At 37.7% G+C, this 18470-nt stretch overlaps 1 protein-coding gene across 2 annotated transcripts in view; it reads left to right on the top strand.

Moving 5' to 3' along the window:
• Window positions 1–12800, top strand: part of ST8SIA4 (ST8 alpha-N-acetyl-neuraminide alpha-2,8-sialyltransferase 4) — a 106529-nt gene extending 93729 nt beyond the window's left edge. For both annotated transcript variants that reach the window (XM_004009095.5, XM_042250791.1), the window contains one exon: window positions 8455–12800. In XM_004009095.5, the coding sequence (XP_004009144.1) occupies window positions 8455–8737 (283 nt within the window). In that variant the 3' untranslated portion in view covers window positions 8738–12800. The remainder of the gene's footprint in view (window positions 1–8454) is intronic.
• Window positions 12801–18470: the final 5670 nt, after the last annotated feature.

Raw genomic sequence — 18470 nt, 5'->3', positions numbered from 1 at the left:
ACATGACCATTGGAAAAACCATAGCTTTGACTAGACGGACCCTACAGTATGATGTCGGCTTAGTCAGTTGCAATTAGCCCTAATGGGAATATTTACACTACAGAAATTGACAGGCACTACAGAAATGCAACTCTCTCTCTCCCCTAGCCAGTGTCTGCATTAAAACATTTACCAGCAGGTCAGTGTACAACACCAGCATTCATTGGGCAGAATTGGACGAGTTATTTTTACTTCTTGAGCTATTAACTGCACCTTATGTGAAACAGGGATAGTCATATATCCTATAGCATATATCACAGGATTTTAAGAGGAACATGTGAGAGTACTTTGAAAATGTATGAAGTGAAATTAGTAACATCACAATGATAAGTTGTATATTCAGTGATAAAACATGAGACTCTTGGCAAAGCCAATAGACTGTAAGTGGATCTAGACTTTCTTACCCTATATCTACGTTCAACCTGACAGTGTATCTGGTCAGATGAAAAGAAAAGTGAATTCAGAGTCAAAGTATCAGGCAAAACACTGGTTTCTATAGTATACATCAAGTAACAGATAGGTACCAAATACAATGTAGAATACAATTAGCCCAAAATAGTAATAACCCTATTCCTTTTCGTAAGCTCTGCGCTGTCTATGCCTCTGATGAATTAGGCTTATGAAGGTGGATAAAATATTTTCTGTATGTATACTATGAAGGGCCTCAGCAGAAAGAATTTTCTGTCTTCTTTTTATCACCTGTTCAGTACAGAACTCTGCATATAAAGGACACACAGAAAAAATTACTGATGAATTTGACCTCTTGAGGTTGCAAATTCCTGCTTTCATTTTAATGACACTTCAAAATACTTTAAGAAGACTTATTCAAATCTGCATGAAAATCCCTACCCTTTGATTCAGTGTCACTGCCTTTGGCATTTTCAATGTGGTTAAATAAGTTACATATTGAAACTATGAAATCATCTTCTGACTTCAAACACTTTTGAGAGTGCTTATGTGGAAAAGTGGGTACTTTATACTGGTCAGCTCTTATTTACCTTTGAAAAAAAAAAGAAAGCCGAGAAAGTTCCCTCCATAAAACACATCACTATTGATACTGGACTGTCAATCACCAAAACACCATACAGTTGTTGATTTTTCCTGATGTGAACTGTGTGTTGCAGATTGTCCTGAGGACTTGCTGTTCCAAGATGAAGGCTTTGTAGAAGCTAAGGAATCCTGTTCTTTTTTAGCTGAAATTGAAATCATCATAGCCAGATACATGTGAGCTTGTCATTCTCAAATTCCACGACCTTAATCTGGTTATTTAACCTCCCCAAGCCTTGGTGTCCTCATCTGTGAAATACATGTACAGGTTTGTGGTAAGGATTAAAGGAAGAAGGCTACATATATGGAACTCTTAACACTGTTTCTGGCACATTATAAATAATACATTATTATTACTGTTACTACCTTTTAATAAATTGCTTACTCCTGGGTTTACTCCTATCTTGCCAAATCACATTAAATATGCTACTCTGTCCTTTTGTTTCCTCACATAAGAATTAGGTATAAGATCTACCACTTTTTGCTGCTCTGGAATAATAGAATTAATTCATGGTGGACTAAATTATTCTCAGTGAGTATAGTGAGAACTCAGTGAAGTTCTTTTTTAAAAAAAAAAAAATCCCCAACCCTAGTTTTGTGACAAGCCAAGCTATCTCAACAATCCTAAAAGGTATCATGAAGGTTACCACAAGAGTTTTATGAAAAAAAATAAGTTTTATGCACTTTTAAAATCGAATCATGTTACATAGTATGCTGCAGACTGGGAATACAATGGAAAGACAATGTAAATAGTTGAAAATAAAACAGCGGTGATATTCCATTTCAGAATGCCCAGGGATGATTGCTTTGAAGTCTTAAACCTTATAATCTGAACACACATACTCCTCCTAACAATGAACTTAAATAATGACAAGCATGGAAGACACAATTCCAGAATACAATATTCAGATATTATAAAAGAATTAGTTTAGGGGAGTGGAGTATAGAATTGGTAAGATGCAAACATTTTCTGCAAAGATGATGAAAACGAATTCTTTTGTAATGCCTGAGATTTCTGCAGACATTGTACAGCCAGAAGCCATCCTGTTTACCTTTAACAGAATCTTCCTCTGGAGCCAAGCTCAAAGCTCGGTTGTAGAAGTGTAAGTATGAGTGGAGAAATACAGAAGATTCATCGGAACTCAGAATGCACAGGCACAGTGGGCTGTGTACTCCACCTCCCATCCCAGAGAAAATAATTTCTGGACTCTTGAATGGATATTTTGCTTATAATAAAATATTAAAATAAAACTGTTGGCACAGTGGGGATTCATTCTCTCTATTCAAATTCTTCTAGAAATTTCCTTGGTTGATTTCAGGAAGAATAATATTTTAAGAGGAAAAAATATATTACTTCTAAACTTTTTGGCTTCTTTGTTTAAATATAAATACAAATTAATATTCCTTGTTTGCCAGTGTGTTGAGTCTGAGCTATCATTAGTATGTTAAATACTACTTTGAATTTAACATTTTTTGCTTTCATTTCGAAAACATGAGTTTCTGAAAACAATCATGTATGTTGGCTCCTGATTATTATCTAATTGATTATGAGATAAAATGTAACCTGTTGCAGGCTTTAAAATCAAGAAGCATCTATTAAGTATGTTAGGCAGGATTTTAGAAACAGAGACCTAATTGAAATAAAAAGGTGTTTATTTGGAGTTTGTTAGGAGACATATATTTGCCCAGGAGACATATATTCAAGAAACACTTGAATTGTGTACCACAGAACTGTACAAGGAAAGGAGGCTTATAAAGGAAAAAAATCTCAAGGTTGCAGTTAGTAACATGAGTGGCGGTGGTTTAGTGACTAAGTCGTGTCCAACTCTTGTGACCCCATGGACTGTAGCCCACCAGGCTCCTCTGTCCATGGGGATTTCCAGGCAAGAATACTGGAGTGAGTTGCCATTCCCTTCTCCAGGGGATCTTCCTGACCCAGAGATCGAACCTGGATTTCCTGCATTAGGCAGATTCTTTACCAACTGAGCTACAAGGGAAGCCCCTAGTTACATGAGTTGTGTATCAATCATTATAATCAGACCTGGAAAAAAGTAAGGGTGCTTGTTAAGTAAAGCGTGGTTGGAATCCGAAATGGTTGCGTAGTCACAGGGAGAGACCTTGGGAGCTGGATGCTGCAGCTGGCAGGTGCTGCTCGGAACACAGCTGGTGGTGAGCTTGGGCCTGGTACAGTTCAAAGACAGTTGGTGTTTTCAGTGGTGCAGAGATGTGTCTGAGACCTGAGCCTCAGTGGCCTCTCAACTCCATACTTTAAGCTTGTGATTACCCATTATAATATCGATTGGTCATCAGATGCATTTGCTGTGAATGTATTAAACACTAAAGCGGGTAAAGGGAACAGAATGGGGAGGGGGAAGCTAGAGCTGGAACAGAGTCTCACGTGGCTTCAGGGAGCATGCAGTTTCACTGAGAGAGAACATTTGAAACAGTAATCGAATCTTAGAAACAGAGGAAACCCTAAAGCCATACGGTCAGATGGTTTTGTTTCTCAGCTAAGGAAACGCACCACTGAGATGAAATGACACGTCCAACCCATTTGTAGTTTCAGATGTTGCTGGGAGAGAGTAGGATGTAGGCGCGGAATTGAAGAATGGGTTTTGTGGGCTACATGAAAGTTCAACTACTGTCACTCACTGTATGTCGATTCCTGGGTCAGAAAGATCCCCTGGAGGAGAGTGTGGCAACCCATTCGAGTATTCTTGCCTGGAGAATCCCATCGACAGAGGAGCCTGGCGGGCTACAATCCTCAGGATCGTGAGAATAGAACATGACTTAGTGACTGAACCCCGCCACCACTGCGTGCCAAGCTTTATGCTATGTTCTTATGTCCTTACTACCTCTTTTACTTTATCCTAACAATGTTGTGTTCATCACTGAGTCCTGTCCGACTCTTTGCAACCCCATGGACCATAGCCCACCAGGCTCCTCTGTCTATGGAACTGTCCAGGCTAGAGTACTGGAGTGGGTAGACCTTCCCTTCAGGAGAAGGCAATGGCACCCCACTCCAGTACTCTTGCCTGGAGAATCCCATGGACAGAGGAGCCTGGTAGGCTGCAGTCCATGGGGTCACTAAGAGTCAGACCTGACTGAGCAACTTCACTTTCACTTTTCCCTTTCATGCATTGGAGGAGGAAATGGCAACCCACTTCAGTGTTCTTGCCTGGACAATCCCAGGGATGTGGGAGCCAGGTGGGCTGCCGTCTATAGGGTCACACAGAGTCGGACACGGCTGAAGCGACTTAGCAGCAGCAGCAGCAGACCTTCCCGTCTCCAGGGGACCTTCCTGGCTCAAGGATAGAACCCAGATCTGCTGCATTGCAGTGATTACCATCTGAGCTATAAAAATGTTATATGTTAAATATTATTAACCAAAGTCTGAAGAAGTAAAGTAGTTTTCCCAAGGACTCATAAGCATTATATTATGGATTCACACCCATAACTTCTGACAATAAATTTGGCCTTCTAGCACACCAATGTGGTGAGTAAAAGCATTTCAAATTGCGTTTGTTTGAAATAAGAAATGGGACTGATATTTGGAGGAAGAGAAGATAAGATACCTTGCTGAGAAGCAGAAATAACTGTGGAAAGTTTTATATCTATAGAAAGTTACATGGCAAATCCAAGGTGAGCTTGTTTCATACAAGACAGAGTATTAGAATATTTAAGTAGAAAGGAAGGGAGGGAAAGGGGGATTAATAGCCTTTGAAATAAAACTGAGCCTAGCTGATAGAAAATATCCTATGTATGTCTATGAATGGTTGTAATATATATTGATTCAAAACAGCTAGGGAAACAAAAGGATTCAGCACCTTGTAGCAGTAATTATCAATTTGTGTTTGGATTATAGGTAATATTTTTCTTCTGCAATCATTTCAAAGAAATAAATATGTGGAAACTAGATTATTTGCTGAATTGAAAACACTGCTGAATTTTAAACCATAATAGATAAGAATTTGAAATAAAAATTAGGACAACTTGTACTAAATTGGAGTATGAATAGCTCATTATTTTATCAGTTAATTGCTTTCCATCTTTTTTCCTAATTAGAGTTAAAAAATTAACAGTCTATTTTGATGAACTGTTCACAAGAAATTTGTAGTTTTTAAATGCCAGCTTGTGTATAAGTAGATACTCACAGATTCTTTAAAATTGTACTGTGTTCCTGGACAAATACTGAATCTTTATAGTTTAGGTTGGTCTAGCTTCCCTGGTGGCTTAGAGGTTAAAGCGTCTGCCTGCAATACCGGAGACCTGGGTTCAATCCCTGGATCAGGAAGATCCCCTGGAGAAGGAAATGGCAACCCACTCCAGTATTATTGCCTGGAAAATCCCATGGACAGAGGAGCCTGGTGGGGAGCCTGGTGGGCTACAGTCCATGAGGTTGCAAAGAGTAGGACACAACTGAGCAAGTGACTTAACTAACTTAAACAATTTCAAGCATAACATTAGAGCTATATTAAACACTCAGTAAACTTTTACTGATTGTGTTTGGTTTGGCTCCTTATTTATTTTTTTTTAATTTCACAGAATGTTACAGTGATAATTATGACTTTAGTTCTCGACCTGCTTTAGATGATTTTGTTTCAATTTATCTGTTACATATTGATGCCATTTATTAAGGCCTTTTTTCCTGTGATTTCTTTCTGGAAATCAATAAGATGTGATTTATTTTCATTATTTCTCAAAAAATGTCAGTTTTTAAAAATTATTCAAGTTGTTATAAACCAAACATCACAAAGTTTATTTATAATATGATCTTGTAATTACGCATAATGTGACTTTGATGTCCCATACAAATGCTATAGTGTTACATTTTCTTCTCCTATCTATTTTTCTCCCACTTTAGAAATAAGATAATTCAGCATGACCAATATACTGCCAAGTGTTAGGCACTCAGTCATGTCTGACTCTGTGACCCCTTGGACTGTAGCCTGCCAGCCTCCTCTGTCCATGAAATTCTCCAGGCAGGAATATTGGAGTGGATTGGCATTCCTTTCTCCAAGGGGATCTTCCTGACCCAGGGATTGAACCTGGGTCTCCCAAATCGCAGGCAGATTCTTTACAGTCTGAGCCACCAGGGAAGCCCATATATGGCCAAACTATTTCCAGTAATTGACATTCCCTGATGGAAATGATCTTTTTTTTTTTTTCTTCTAAACTTATTCACTCACTTTGCACTTTTTAAACTAACCAACTGCCTCAGCTGACATTTGAAACCACACACAAATCATGCTCACAAAACTTTGCTGTAATAACCATTTCATCTTAAAAACACCTGCTTTCTCAGAGCGGAGAGAGCTGCAGGCTGTATCAAAGTTTCTTCAAAGCCTCCAGGCTGTAGTTTATGCTCCTTCCACGAAATCCGTCTGAGGTTTCTTCATGATGTTAACAGTATATGTGCTGCGGGTTTTGCTCATGCCTTTGGGTTTTGAGAAAATTCTTAGATGTTCTTCTCTAAAAATCCCTTAATAACCTTTACTGAGAATATGCTTTCTCAAAACACTTACGTTAACAGAAAGTTCATAACGCATTTCACGCTGCTCACAATATTCAGCACGTGCCCTTTACCCAACAAGAAAGATAAAAAATGTGACAGGTCAATACTAGTTCAAAGAAAGGAGGGAAAGAAGGAAAAAAAAAAAGAAAAACAGGAATAATAACAGCTAAGTATATTTTCCCTGTTTTGAATGTTTGTAGTGAGGTTTGAAAGTCCACTATTTCCTTAACCAAATTAAATGAAACAAAATTTGGGTTTTTGTGTACATTAGTGTAGATGTATTTGATCTGGCCAGGAAAACTTCATAAATTACTTTTTAGAAAAAAAAGAAAACAATATTATGTAAAATCTAAGGAAAGGATTTAAGCGCAGCAGTGACCAGAATCGAACAATCTTATCCTCATATTTGATGGCCAGTTATTTATTTCCCTGAATAGAAAATGATAATAAAAACAAAAATAAGAAAACAAAATTTATTAAATTCATTTGTAACTAGACAACTTTGATCTTGTGAGTTTCTACCTTGTTCCTTCATTTGCAATATATTTCTGTCTTGTCTTTTTCCTTCCCCCTAACTTGCTCCATTTGAAGTCTCCTTTTCCCAGGCTCTAGGGTTGTATTCCTTCTTCCTTTTGATTCCTGCCCTCGGTGGGTAAGGTTGGTCCAGTGGGTTGTGTTGGCTTCGTGTTGGGGGTTACTTGTGCCCACAATCTAGTGGGAGGAGGTGAGTTTTCCTTTTTCCCCTGCAGCGGACAGGACTGTGTGAGGTGGTATGATCTGGGGTGTCTGTGGGACTCCCGTCTGCTGATGGCTGGTTTTGTGGTGTTTTCTTGCTTCTTGTTTGGGAGAGGCGTCCTGCACTGGGTGCCATTGGCAGCTGGGTGCTCCTGAGCTTTGTTATGCAGGTATAGTCCTTCCTGGAAGTTCTCACTAATGAATAGTCCCTGGGATTAGGAGTTCTCTGGCAGTGTAACTAGACAACTTTTTATATCAAAGAAAATCCACATTCTTCCTTAACTTTAGCTGATCGCATATAAGATCATAACTGTGGCGAGAAGGCTGGGCCGCCTCCTTTCCTGTTTGAGGTGCTGATTAACCTGTGAGTGTGCATGCTGTTCAGGTGAACAAAGCTTGGCCACAAAGGTGGATCAAACATTTTGGAGTATTTTATTGCCTTTTTAAAAGAACAGTGTAAAATACTTACCAGCATTGAAAAATATTTTTCTATCGAATTTTAAACAGCATAAGCAGTGAACAATTTACAAATATTTGTTACTTGTGCTATGTTTTTGCTCTTCTGTGGGTTGAGGCAGTATTCTTAATTAGCTTTAGTAACATGTGACTTAGAAATTGGAGTTGAATAAGTCAGTATAGTACAGGCAAAGCATTTATGTTTGGATTTTTAATTGAAATATGAAAGATTTTAGAAACCTGTAGGCATAGTTTCAAATCCTCTTTTTCTGAGAAAATTGCTTAATCACTGCCCAATTACTGTGCCTTTTGCAGTCATTTTTAACCCTTTCTGAGAAAATTCTACTCTGCAGGTTCTATAAATGTTTTCTTCTAGTTCTTTTAAATACAAGATTCCACAGTAATATTTACTCACATTCTAGGTCCCTTGTCTATTCACATGACCTCAAAATAAGCAAGAAAATAAAAGATACGAAAGATAAAATAAATGCATTCAATTTTCTAAATGCATGAGAAATACATTATTTCCTCAGCAATCTTTTTAATGTCCCTTATACAATTACTTTTCACATTTCATTTACTTTATACATAGTATGCTTGCTATAGGTTATATTGAATGCTTCTCTAAATTCTTCTCTTGTGTGTATGTTTTTTCTTCCCAGTTACTGGCTGACAAACAAAGTTCCCATCAAAAGACCCAGCACAGGTCTACTCATGTATACACTTGCCACGAGATTCTGTGATGAGATTCACCTGTATGGATTCTGGCCATTCCCCAAGGATTTGAATGGGAAAGCTGTCAAATATCATTACTATGATGACTTAAAATATAGGTACTTTTCCAACGCAAGTCCTCATAGAATGCCGTTAGAATTCAAAACATTAAATGTGCTACATAATAGAGGAGCTCTGAAATTGACAACGGGAAAGTGCGTAAAGCAGTAAAGCACGCCTGAAACACACAAGCAGACTGAATATGCACTTCTTTTCTGAAGATGCTTCCTAAGATTTGAAAAACGGGATCCAACGTAAGACTGGGTTGCAGCATCCATCACTTACCGGAAAGGTGATTAAAGGACACCCATGAGAAATCTACTACCAGCTGATGAAATACCTGCAAAGTGCTCTAAAAATTAAGTATTTTGACTTCAAGGGTCCTAGTAAGTGCCACTTCCACTCAGAACACAGTTTGAATGTATAATCAGTAGTGTTTACAAGATCCAACAATGCACTCGTCATTAGTTAACGAAGCAAAAATGTTCATCACTGTTGGGTTGCCACCGCAACGCCAAGCACATGAGAAGAGGAACCCAGGAACACAACTCAGCCCTTGGGGAAACTGAACTGTCCTGTCAGCAGAAATCAAGATGGAAACAGTTTGAGCAGTGAAATCCGTAAGGTTAAACAACTCAAGGAAATGCCTTCAGTCAGGACTCTGAGTCTGATCATGATGAACTTTATGTTTTGTTTCTGTTCTTGTTTGCCTTCTGGAGTCTCTTTTTGTTTGGGTATCGGGGTGCTTTGAAATCCTTTCTGAGATAAATATGAATGAGATAAATAACCGTTAAGTGATTGTTTTTAAAGTTCTTATATTTTTTAAACAGTTATCACACAATAACTTTGTAAAAAAAGTTTTATTTTGCACAACTGTAAACCTCCCAATTTTTTCCCAGTGGTGTAGAAGGTACCAGCTAAACTGTTTCACTTAGTAATCTCGAGCCATTCTAAAGGAGAGACAAACTCTGTGTCATCTGAGATGGTAAAATTAGCAGGAAAAAAAAAATTACTTTTGGTACCAAAGATTATACTGATGTGTCTACACGAGAAACCAGTCTCCTTTCATGAAAATAACATATTAGTATATTATGATGCTACTGCTACTAATGTGAAAATTGTCTCTAGATATTTTAAATTTTCCAAACTCAATCTTCATTTTTGTTTGAAGGAAGATTCCATGGCTTTTACATTTCATAATGATTTTGTGGAAGCATTTTGCCCATTAGAGTAAATGTTTGACTGGTAGGGCTGAAATGTGACTTCCAGTTCTTTGATATCCCGCTTGTTAATTCAGATAGAAACATTGACTTGCTCTGTAGATGACTGTTAAAATTTCTCAGTGCAGAAATAATATGATTAATAGAGTGCTGTTTTCATCACAGAGATAATTTTAAGAGGTTTAACAATGAAACTGTATGTCAGTATTTTGAACTTCAGATTAAATTGACCAATATTTTTTCTATAGTTAAATTTATTCACATTATCACATTAATGTGTTTCCAGAGAAGCACATGAAATTATTAATAAAGTGATTTTTGAAAATTTTAACATATAACAGAATTGACCAACAGGCCAATTTCTGGTAATTACTACGCTGGTAGGTAATTCTGACGGTAAATTGTTCTTTAGAAAGCAGAAGTGCTACATACCCACTTCTACTCTTGGCCTGAAACAACATAGATTACTTCTTGTTTCTTAGGGAAGGCAATCTGCGAAAAGAAGAAATAGCATGAGGAATATATATGTTTTGTTTCTTGGCAAAGAAGGCCTGAAAAAGAATAAATAGCATAAAGAATATACATATATACATATATATGTTATCAAGAAAAAGGATATTCATAGTAATACAGTTCTCAGTATATTAATAATATGTGATATTCTTTTTAGAAATATGATAGAACCTTGGGATAAGAAGATTATATTTTCTGAGAATTTATGTGTCTCAAAACAAAATAGAATCCACAAAGGAGATACATAGCCAAAAATGGATAGAATATGATGTACTTTTATCACTGAACTTCTTCTTATTGGGAAGTTTTTAAAGGATTAGGTCCATATTTTGAATGTAAAGTTGAAAAGTCTGATTTACCCAACCAATCAAAAGTAGGCGATTTCTTAATTTGGACTTGCAGACAAGCTGTTTGAGTAGTCTTTAATTTAAATTCAATAAACATTTTGAAATCACAAGTCAATTCTTATAGATAAGATACATCTCAGAACTCATTGAAGGTAAAAAGCGGCATCAAGGTACCTTGCCATTTTGACTGCGCTTTCAACAAATGTGTTTAGACAATTTTAAGGCCACAGCAAAAGCATCCCAGACATCCACTGTTCCGTGCATTGATGTTCATCTCATAAATGCATTGAGTAGTGCCTTTTTAGCTTCGCATTGCTTTGTTACCCTATGTTTTATGTTCTCTAAATACATTGCCCAGTTCTGAAAATTCTCAGCATCTAAAAAGGGCTTCAGTATCGACTGAGACTACTTTTGTTCATCTCAGGGAACTTTCAATACTCAAGAATGAATTCAAGTAAAGGCGTTTAGTGTTCAAAGAAAACAAACCGTACAAGACCAATCCATTCCCTATTGTAGTGCTTTCCGTCTCCTCTCCCCGTTCACCATCCACTATGGCCTTCTTACAGGGGTGGGGCAGGGAGATTACTGAAGGCTAACAGCAAGAATAAGAAAAAGTATTCAGATCTAACCAATCAGGGGGCAAAAGCGACCACAATGAAATCAAATTATGAGTACATACTTGAAATATTTGTGTTTTTTTTTCTTCTGAGAATATGTTCGCAGCTTTAATATTTTATTTCCTTTTCATGATTTAAACCTTTACCTGGCAATACTCAGACAGCTGAGTGTGAAACACTCCTGTCCCTTCGAGAACATGGTTGTTAACTGTGCTGTTGACATGAAGAGGCCATGGAAACATTTTGTCATTATGTCCCAGCCTGTTCTATACTTAATATTAAGTTGCTGGAATAAAAAATAATAAATCAGTAACAGATTTTTCTGGGCAGATCTGATGATTGAGCCCACAGGACTGATGAAATGACTAAAAGTTTTTCTATCTGAAAGAAGGTGCTGGGCATTCGAATGTGTTTATGTATTATATATCATATGAAATGTATATCAGTTGCTAATGGGAATTTCTACATATATGCTTACAGAAGCAATTTATTTAAATAATGCTGTAGGTAGTGTACATACCAACTAGTTGTTAAGCTACTACGCAGGAAGAGGGTGAACAAAGTAATTTATTTCTGATTGAGCCAGTTAGTCATGATACACACAGTGTGGTGTTTGGTTCATAAAAGAGTTGTTTCACGTGGTTATTGTTGGGAGTATCCATAACTGTGGAAGGGGTGTAGGAAGAGTTATGTGTAGTTAGTTGTGACCTCTACCAGTTAGAGAGTTTCCCCATCAGACATGATCAATATACCAATGTTTGACAAGTTGAGTGAGAGAGGGTTATCGTTCCTATTTGATGAAAGAAAATCCAAATAAAGCCCACCTAGAAATAGATATTTTATTATATATGTGCTATAGATATAGCTACATAGTACAAATAGACATGTGTGATGCATATATACAATGTTATATATGTGTGTCTGTGTGTATACACACTGAATCTGTAATATACACACACTAGATTTGTGTTACGCTCATGTCTTCAGGGTTTGCACTGTGAAACACTCTGGAGATAAGACCTCTTTAGAATTAAGAAGTTCTTTTGAAACTTCAGTTGCTAACCTGCTTTAAAGGGATCTACTTTGTAACTGAATTCTATGTTGTTCATACCTAGAGTTACAATGAGGGTCTAGTATATCCAAATCTTTAAAAAAATTAAAAATTATTAAAAAAAAAAAAGTCTTCAAGCTGGCAATGTATTTGAATAGCAGTTTTCAGATTGTGGCTCCAGAACCATTGTCTCCCCATTTAAGTAGCACCTTTTAATAATTACTGTTTCTTTGTGTAGGCAAAAGCACAAGAGTTTCAAATGTATATAGCAGGGGAAAAAAAAGAGTTTACAGAGATAGTATTGCTGCACAGAACAATTGCTACTGAGTGTTTCTTATATCATTTGTGAAATTGAAAAATGACGTTTATTCTGTCAAGTTCATTCTCTTCAACACTGTTTCCCTTTTGTTTATGTATAGCAATCAGGTGTTATTGTTTTATCATTTGTAAAACTGTAAAATAAATTAAACCCCATTTTTTTTTTCATTTTTCTCTTCTCTCTTATATCTACTAAATCTGTTCCACTTTGCACGTCAACATAAGGTGGGTGATACCATCTTTAACAAGCTTTACCCAGGGTTCCTGTTTTCCCTCCGTGTCAGCCCCAGCTATTTGCGATTTAGCCAGTCATTTCTTTAAAGTGTATACAGAGCAGTATGGACAATATCAAAACTCTCATGGACATCCGGGAATCCTGAACAGTTTTTGTGTGTGTGTGGTGCATTGTGTTTGTAGTTGAGGGAATAGAGTGTTACATAAGCTACAGTCATTTATTTCCAATTTGTATTCCCACTGACTGTTGTCAGCGAGTCACTCCAGCTTCATGGCTGAAGAAGCCAGTGGCTCCTTACACGTTCTTATGGCTGCCCTGTGACTTGTGATTGCAAATGCTATTACACCCACTTGCTCTTGTTTGCAGTTCATCTTCCAAAGGATGATCCTAAAAACCGCATTGTTAAAGTTTTCATGGCTTTCTAGAACTAACTAGTCTGTTTTCAGACTGCATTATTTTCTCCAGAAATTATTAACTTTAGTTTCTTGAGGTCACTTTTTACCTTCTATGATTTTAAAATATTTGATAGAGACCAACAGTGAACCATGAACAAAGGTTGGTGAATATCAATCTTGTTTGTATTTGTGTAATTTTTTTCTTTCAAAGATCCACATACAGTGGGCAGTCCCTGTTTATTCTTGGGATATAATCAGACCTCAACATGAGCCCATGAGATGCAAGCTGCAATATCCCATTTTTATAGATGTGAGATTATGTGATTCACTAAAGGTCACAAAGCCCAGAAATGAGAAAACAAGGATTTGAATTCAAGGGGTCTGTCTGACTTCAGTGTACACTTTCTTAACCATCAGGTTTTGATGCCAATACTGATGGCAATACTTGCCAGTAAAAACTGGCAAGAAGTTCCCTTGGAAACTTAGTTTGCAAGTAAGTCGTTATTCAGTGAGCATAGATTAAAAGCTGAGGTAAGTCTATCAGTTCAGTTCAGTCACTTGGCCATGTCCACCTCTTCGTGGCCTGTAGGCAGGGTCATATAGGCAGTGTCATAATTTAGACTTGGGAGCAGTCTAATAAGTGAAAAAGGAATGATCATCTCTAATGACAGAGCTGTACCTTCCAGGGCAGTGTCTCCTGTATGGTTCTCCATAAATACTGTTAATTCTTGCTTCCTATATTTTTTCATGGAAGCTGGATTACTCTTATGTTAGAATGACTTTATGTATCACAAAATATATTGCACTGCATTTAAAGTCTAGTTAAGAGATTTCTATACAAACATTTTGATTATTTCCTCTCCATTAACAATTTAGCACTAAATATTTACATAAATATCTTGAGGTTGAAATTCTGCAAATGACTAGGTTCACCCATTTTATATTGATTTTTTAAATTAGTTTCCTTCTTTTCCTGAGAATGGAAGTAACCGAGTCGCCAAATTAAGGAGCAGTTTAATGACTTCCACTATATACTGGCTTCATCATGCATGAGCCCATAAAAGCAAAAAATAAAAAATCTCAGATAGAAGAATATCAGCATTGTTCAGTCTGTTCCTAAAAGATAGATTTCAGTCATGTAGGTTCGGAATTTCTGAAATCTCAATCAACAAATTATGAAATGCTAACATAAGTATCTCTCTGTTAAAAATATTTTTGCTTCCAGATTTCTGATTTCTGACTCAGTCCCCAACGTGGAATTTCTCAAGTAAATACAAGCAAACACTGGTGCCGGACTCGCACGACAAAAATGTGCTCGGTGGATGACAAGTCTGTATGTCTCTTGCAGATTCAGAAAATATATTAACATAGGACAAGATCGGCAAAATCTGGCAATGAAGGAAGAAATTTCTGTTGTTTAAAAGTCATACATAATTTGTATAAAAATCCTATTAAATATGAAATTATGTTCTTCAGAACAGCGTTTTGGATAACACTTCTGAATATAAATACCAGTACAGAGAGAACAGATAAGAGCTTCAGTTAGAAAGGTTGATGCTTCCTTAACTCAGTTTTTTTTTTCTTTTCCCGTAGAGTAAAGTAGTTTTGAAGAATATTTTCAAATAGGAAAATATTTTAAACATATATTTATTCTCTACAATCTTTATATTAAATTTTACTAACAGCTTTTCTCTTTTCTATAATAGTAATCATACCATGACTACATTCTTAAAAACAGTCCCAAACCTAAACTTTATGACTCATTCCAGACAGCAACCAAATAAGTTAGCTTTAAAACATTAATAGCACAGGAAGAGAAAAAGCCTGTAACGAGGTGCTAATTTGCGTTTTCTAGAACCACTCAGTGTGTGGCAGTAAGCTGTCTCTCTGCTGTCTGTCCTGCCCGGCTTCCGCTGCTCCAGCCTCCATCCGGGCACAGATGGGCTGCCTAAGAACCCATCTGCCGGGGCTGCCAAAATGTAAACACACTCGGCTGGCAGCAGATGTTTCCAGGAAAGAGCACTTCCACCAGAGCTGTTCCGCTTCGGGTTCCGAGCGCGTTGATCTCCACGATTGGGCATAAGGTCGCTGTGTCCAAATAGATCATTTGTCTCTCGGGTACAGAACAATCACAGGGGAGGTGATTCAATGTGTGATATTTACCATGTGCATATATGAAGAAATGTTTCTGAAGACTCTCCTATTAAGTCAAGATTTTTCTTTTTAAAAAATATGGGCTTTTAATAAGACCCTATTTGCTGACGTCTCAAAGGTCAAACAGGCTTAGCAAAAGAAAAGTAGGTATACTTTCTGCTTTTCTATGGACATTGTTGTAGCTGTTAGTGTTCTTGTGAGTTGTTAGAATAATCATCTGTATTTGTGGTTCTCAGTCCTACTTCTTTTTATCAGTACATAGGCATTTAATTTATGGGGTAATTCTATTTAATTCTACACACACTGATGGCATATTTTCTTATGTGAGTTTATAAACTCTGTTAATATGTCTGTCTTTGCAAGTATTATATAAAGTATGCAAGTATTATCTAAAAATAATTTATCTTATAAAATAGTTACATTTATTCAACATTTATAAAGTGATACTCCCTACTAGGCATTGCATGAAACATGAGGAATACCTTTCCTTATGGTTATCAAAATTTAGATGAAAGAAACAAACATGAAAATAAATAATCATATCCTTTAGTGGCCAGGATTCTATTCCTAGAGTGACCAGAGAGTTAGGGGAACATAGCAGGGGCCAGGCAGAGGACATAGGCTACTTTGAGTGTGATTTGTAATCAAGTGGTCCAATCAAGACAAGCTATTGCCTTTAACACAGATGATCCAAAGAACAGAATCTAGCTGTGGGTTTTGTTTGCTTTTGTTTGTAATCTAGCCAGTTTGAGAAACTATTACCCTAAGAAACTGCAACAGTCAACAGTCCCTGCTCATGGAAATTACACAGTTGCCACCCCAGCTCCTGACCATATTTCCCCAGAAACATTGTTGAATTACAAGTTTAAATAAAGCTGAAATTCATCCTAAAACAGCACTTACTACCAAGACCAAGTAGCCACCAGACCTTTTGAAATTATCCACCACACAAAAGCCTCCACTTCCAAATGTCTCTGTTTCAATATTTACTTTGTTTCCAGCTTGAAGGAATGGCACATGAAAGAAAGCATCTTGTACTTACTTCCAAGTAATGACTTGTTAAGTGATTTATTCCTCTCACTTCAGAACATATTTCCAAATTATCATGAATTTTAAGATTGATTTTGGGATGGTTCCAGAATTTCAAAATCCCATGTGCCTAGACTTTCCAAGATGCGGAATGTGAGCCTTCTTGTATTAACTCTCAGGGAATGACAACGCCCTCTCTCTTTGTGGGCTCCCTTTTTTATGTCCTTATCTAAAACGTGTTTCAGTAGGATTTTCTTGTCTTCTTTAATCTCCACATGTTTAGTGAAGTCGCTCAGTCGTGTCTGACTCTTTGCGATCCTAAGGACTGTAGCCTACCAAGCACCATCCATGGGATTTTCCAGGCAAGAATACTGGAGTGGGTTGCCATTTCCTTCTCCAGGGGATCTTTCCAACTCAGGGATCAAACCCGAGTCTCCCGCATTGCAGGCAGACGTTTTACCATGTGAGCCACCTTTAGAGATCTTATCTATTCTGATGCTTTGTAAAACAGATGTATGGACAAGTGGAGAAAATAAAATTAAGGACTCTATTCATAGAAAAATGTGCATATATATGTCATATTCACAGTATAGAAAGAAAGAAAATGCAGTCACTTAATCGTGTCTGACTCTTGGTGACCCCATGGACTGTAGCCTACCACGCTCTACCATGCATGGGATATTCCAGGCAATAGTACTAGAGTGGGTTGCCATTTCCTCCTCCAGGGGACCTTCCCAAGCCAGGGATTGAACCCAGGACTCCTGCATTGTAGGCAGATGCTTTACCGTCTCAGCCTAGGTTCTTTTACAAATATAGCTCAAAGGGATTTTAGTGCAAATAGTCAAATGGACAAATGCTCCAAAGAAGCAGAAGTGTGGAACCAGGATACCATCAGTTCAGATCAGTCACTCAGTCGTCTCCGACTCTTTGCGACCCCATGAATCGAAGCACTCCAGGCCTCCCTGTCCATCACCAACTCCCGGAGTTCACACAGACTCACGTCCATCGAGTCAGTGATGCCATCCAGCCATGTCATCCTCTGTTGTCCCCTTCTCCTCCTGCCCCCAACCCCTCCCAGCATCAGAGTCTTTTCCAATGAGTCAACTCTTCACATGAGGTGGCCAAAGTACTGGAGTTTCAGCTTTAGCATCATTCCTTCCAGAGAAATCCCAGGGCTGATCTCCATCAGAATGGACTGGTTGGATCTCGTTGCAGTCCAAGGGACTCTCAAGAGTCTTCTCTAACACCACAGTTCGAAAGCATCAGTTCTTCGGTGCTCAGCCTTCTTCACAGTCCAACTCTCACATCCATACATGACCACAGGAAAAACCATAGCCTTAACTAGACGGACCTTAGTCAGCAAAGTAATAATCTCTGCTTTTGAATGTGCTATCTAGGTTGCTCATAACTTTTCTTCCAAGGAGTAAGCGTCTTTTAATTTCATGGCTGCAGTCACCATCTGCAGTGATTTTGGAGCCCAGAAAAATAAAGTCTGCCACTGTTTCCACTGTTTCCCCATCTATTTCCCATGAAGTGATGGGACCAGATGCCATGATCTTTGTTTTCTGAATGTTGAGCTTTAAGCCAACTTTTTCACTCTCCACTTTCACTTTCATCAAGAGGCTTTTTAGTTCCTCTTCACTTTCTTCCATAAGGGTGGTGTCATCTGCATATCTGAGGTTATTGAGATTTCTCCTGGCAAACTTGATTTCAGCTTGTGTTTCTTCCAGCCCAGCGTTTCTCATGATGTACTCTGCATAGAAGTTAAACAAGCAGGGTGACAATATACAGCCTTGACGTACTCCTTTTCCTATTTGGAACCAGTCTGTTGTTCCATGTCCAGTTCTAACTGTTGCTTCCTGACCTGAGTACAGATTTCTCAAGAGGCAGGTCAGGTGGTCTGGTATTCCCATCTCTTTCAAAATTTTCCACAGTTTATTGTGATCCACACAGTCAAAGGCTTTGGCCTAGTTAATAAAGCAGAAATAGATGTTTTTCTAGAACTCTCTTGCTTTTTCCATGATC

The sequence above is a fragment of the Ovis aries genome, chromosome 5, assembly GCF_016772045.2.
Source record: "Ovis aries strain OAR_USU_Benz2616 breed Rambouillet chromosome 5, ARS-UI_Ramb_v3.0, whole genome shotgun sequence".
Classification (NCBI taxonomy): domain Eukaryota; kingdom Metazoa; phylum Chordata; class Mammalia; order Artiodactyla; family Bovidae; genus Ovis; species Ovis aries.
Note: the sequence above shows the minus strand (reverse complement) of the source record. Positions and strands in the feature narration are given on the sequence as shown.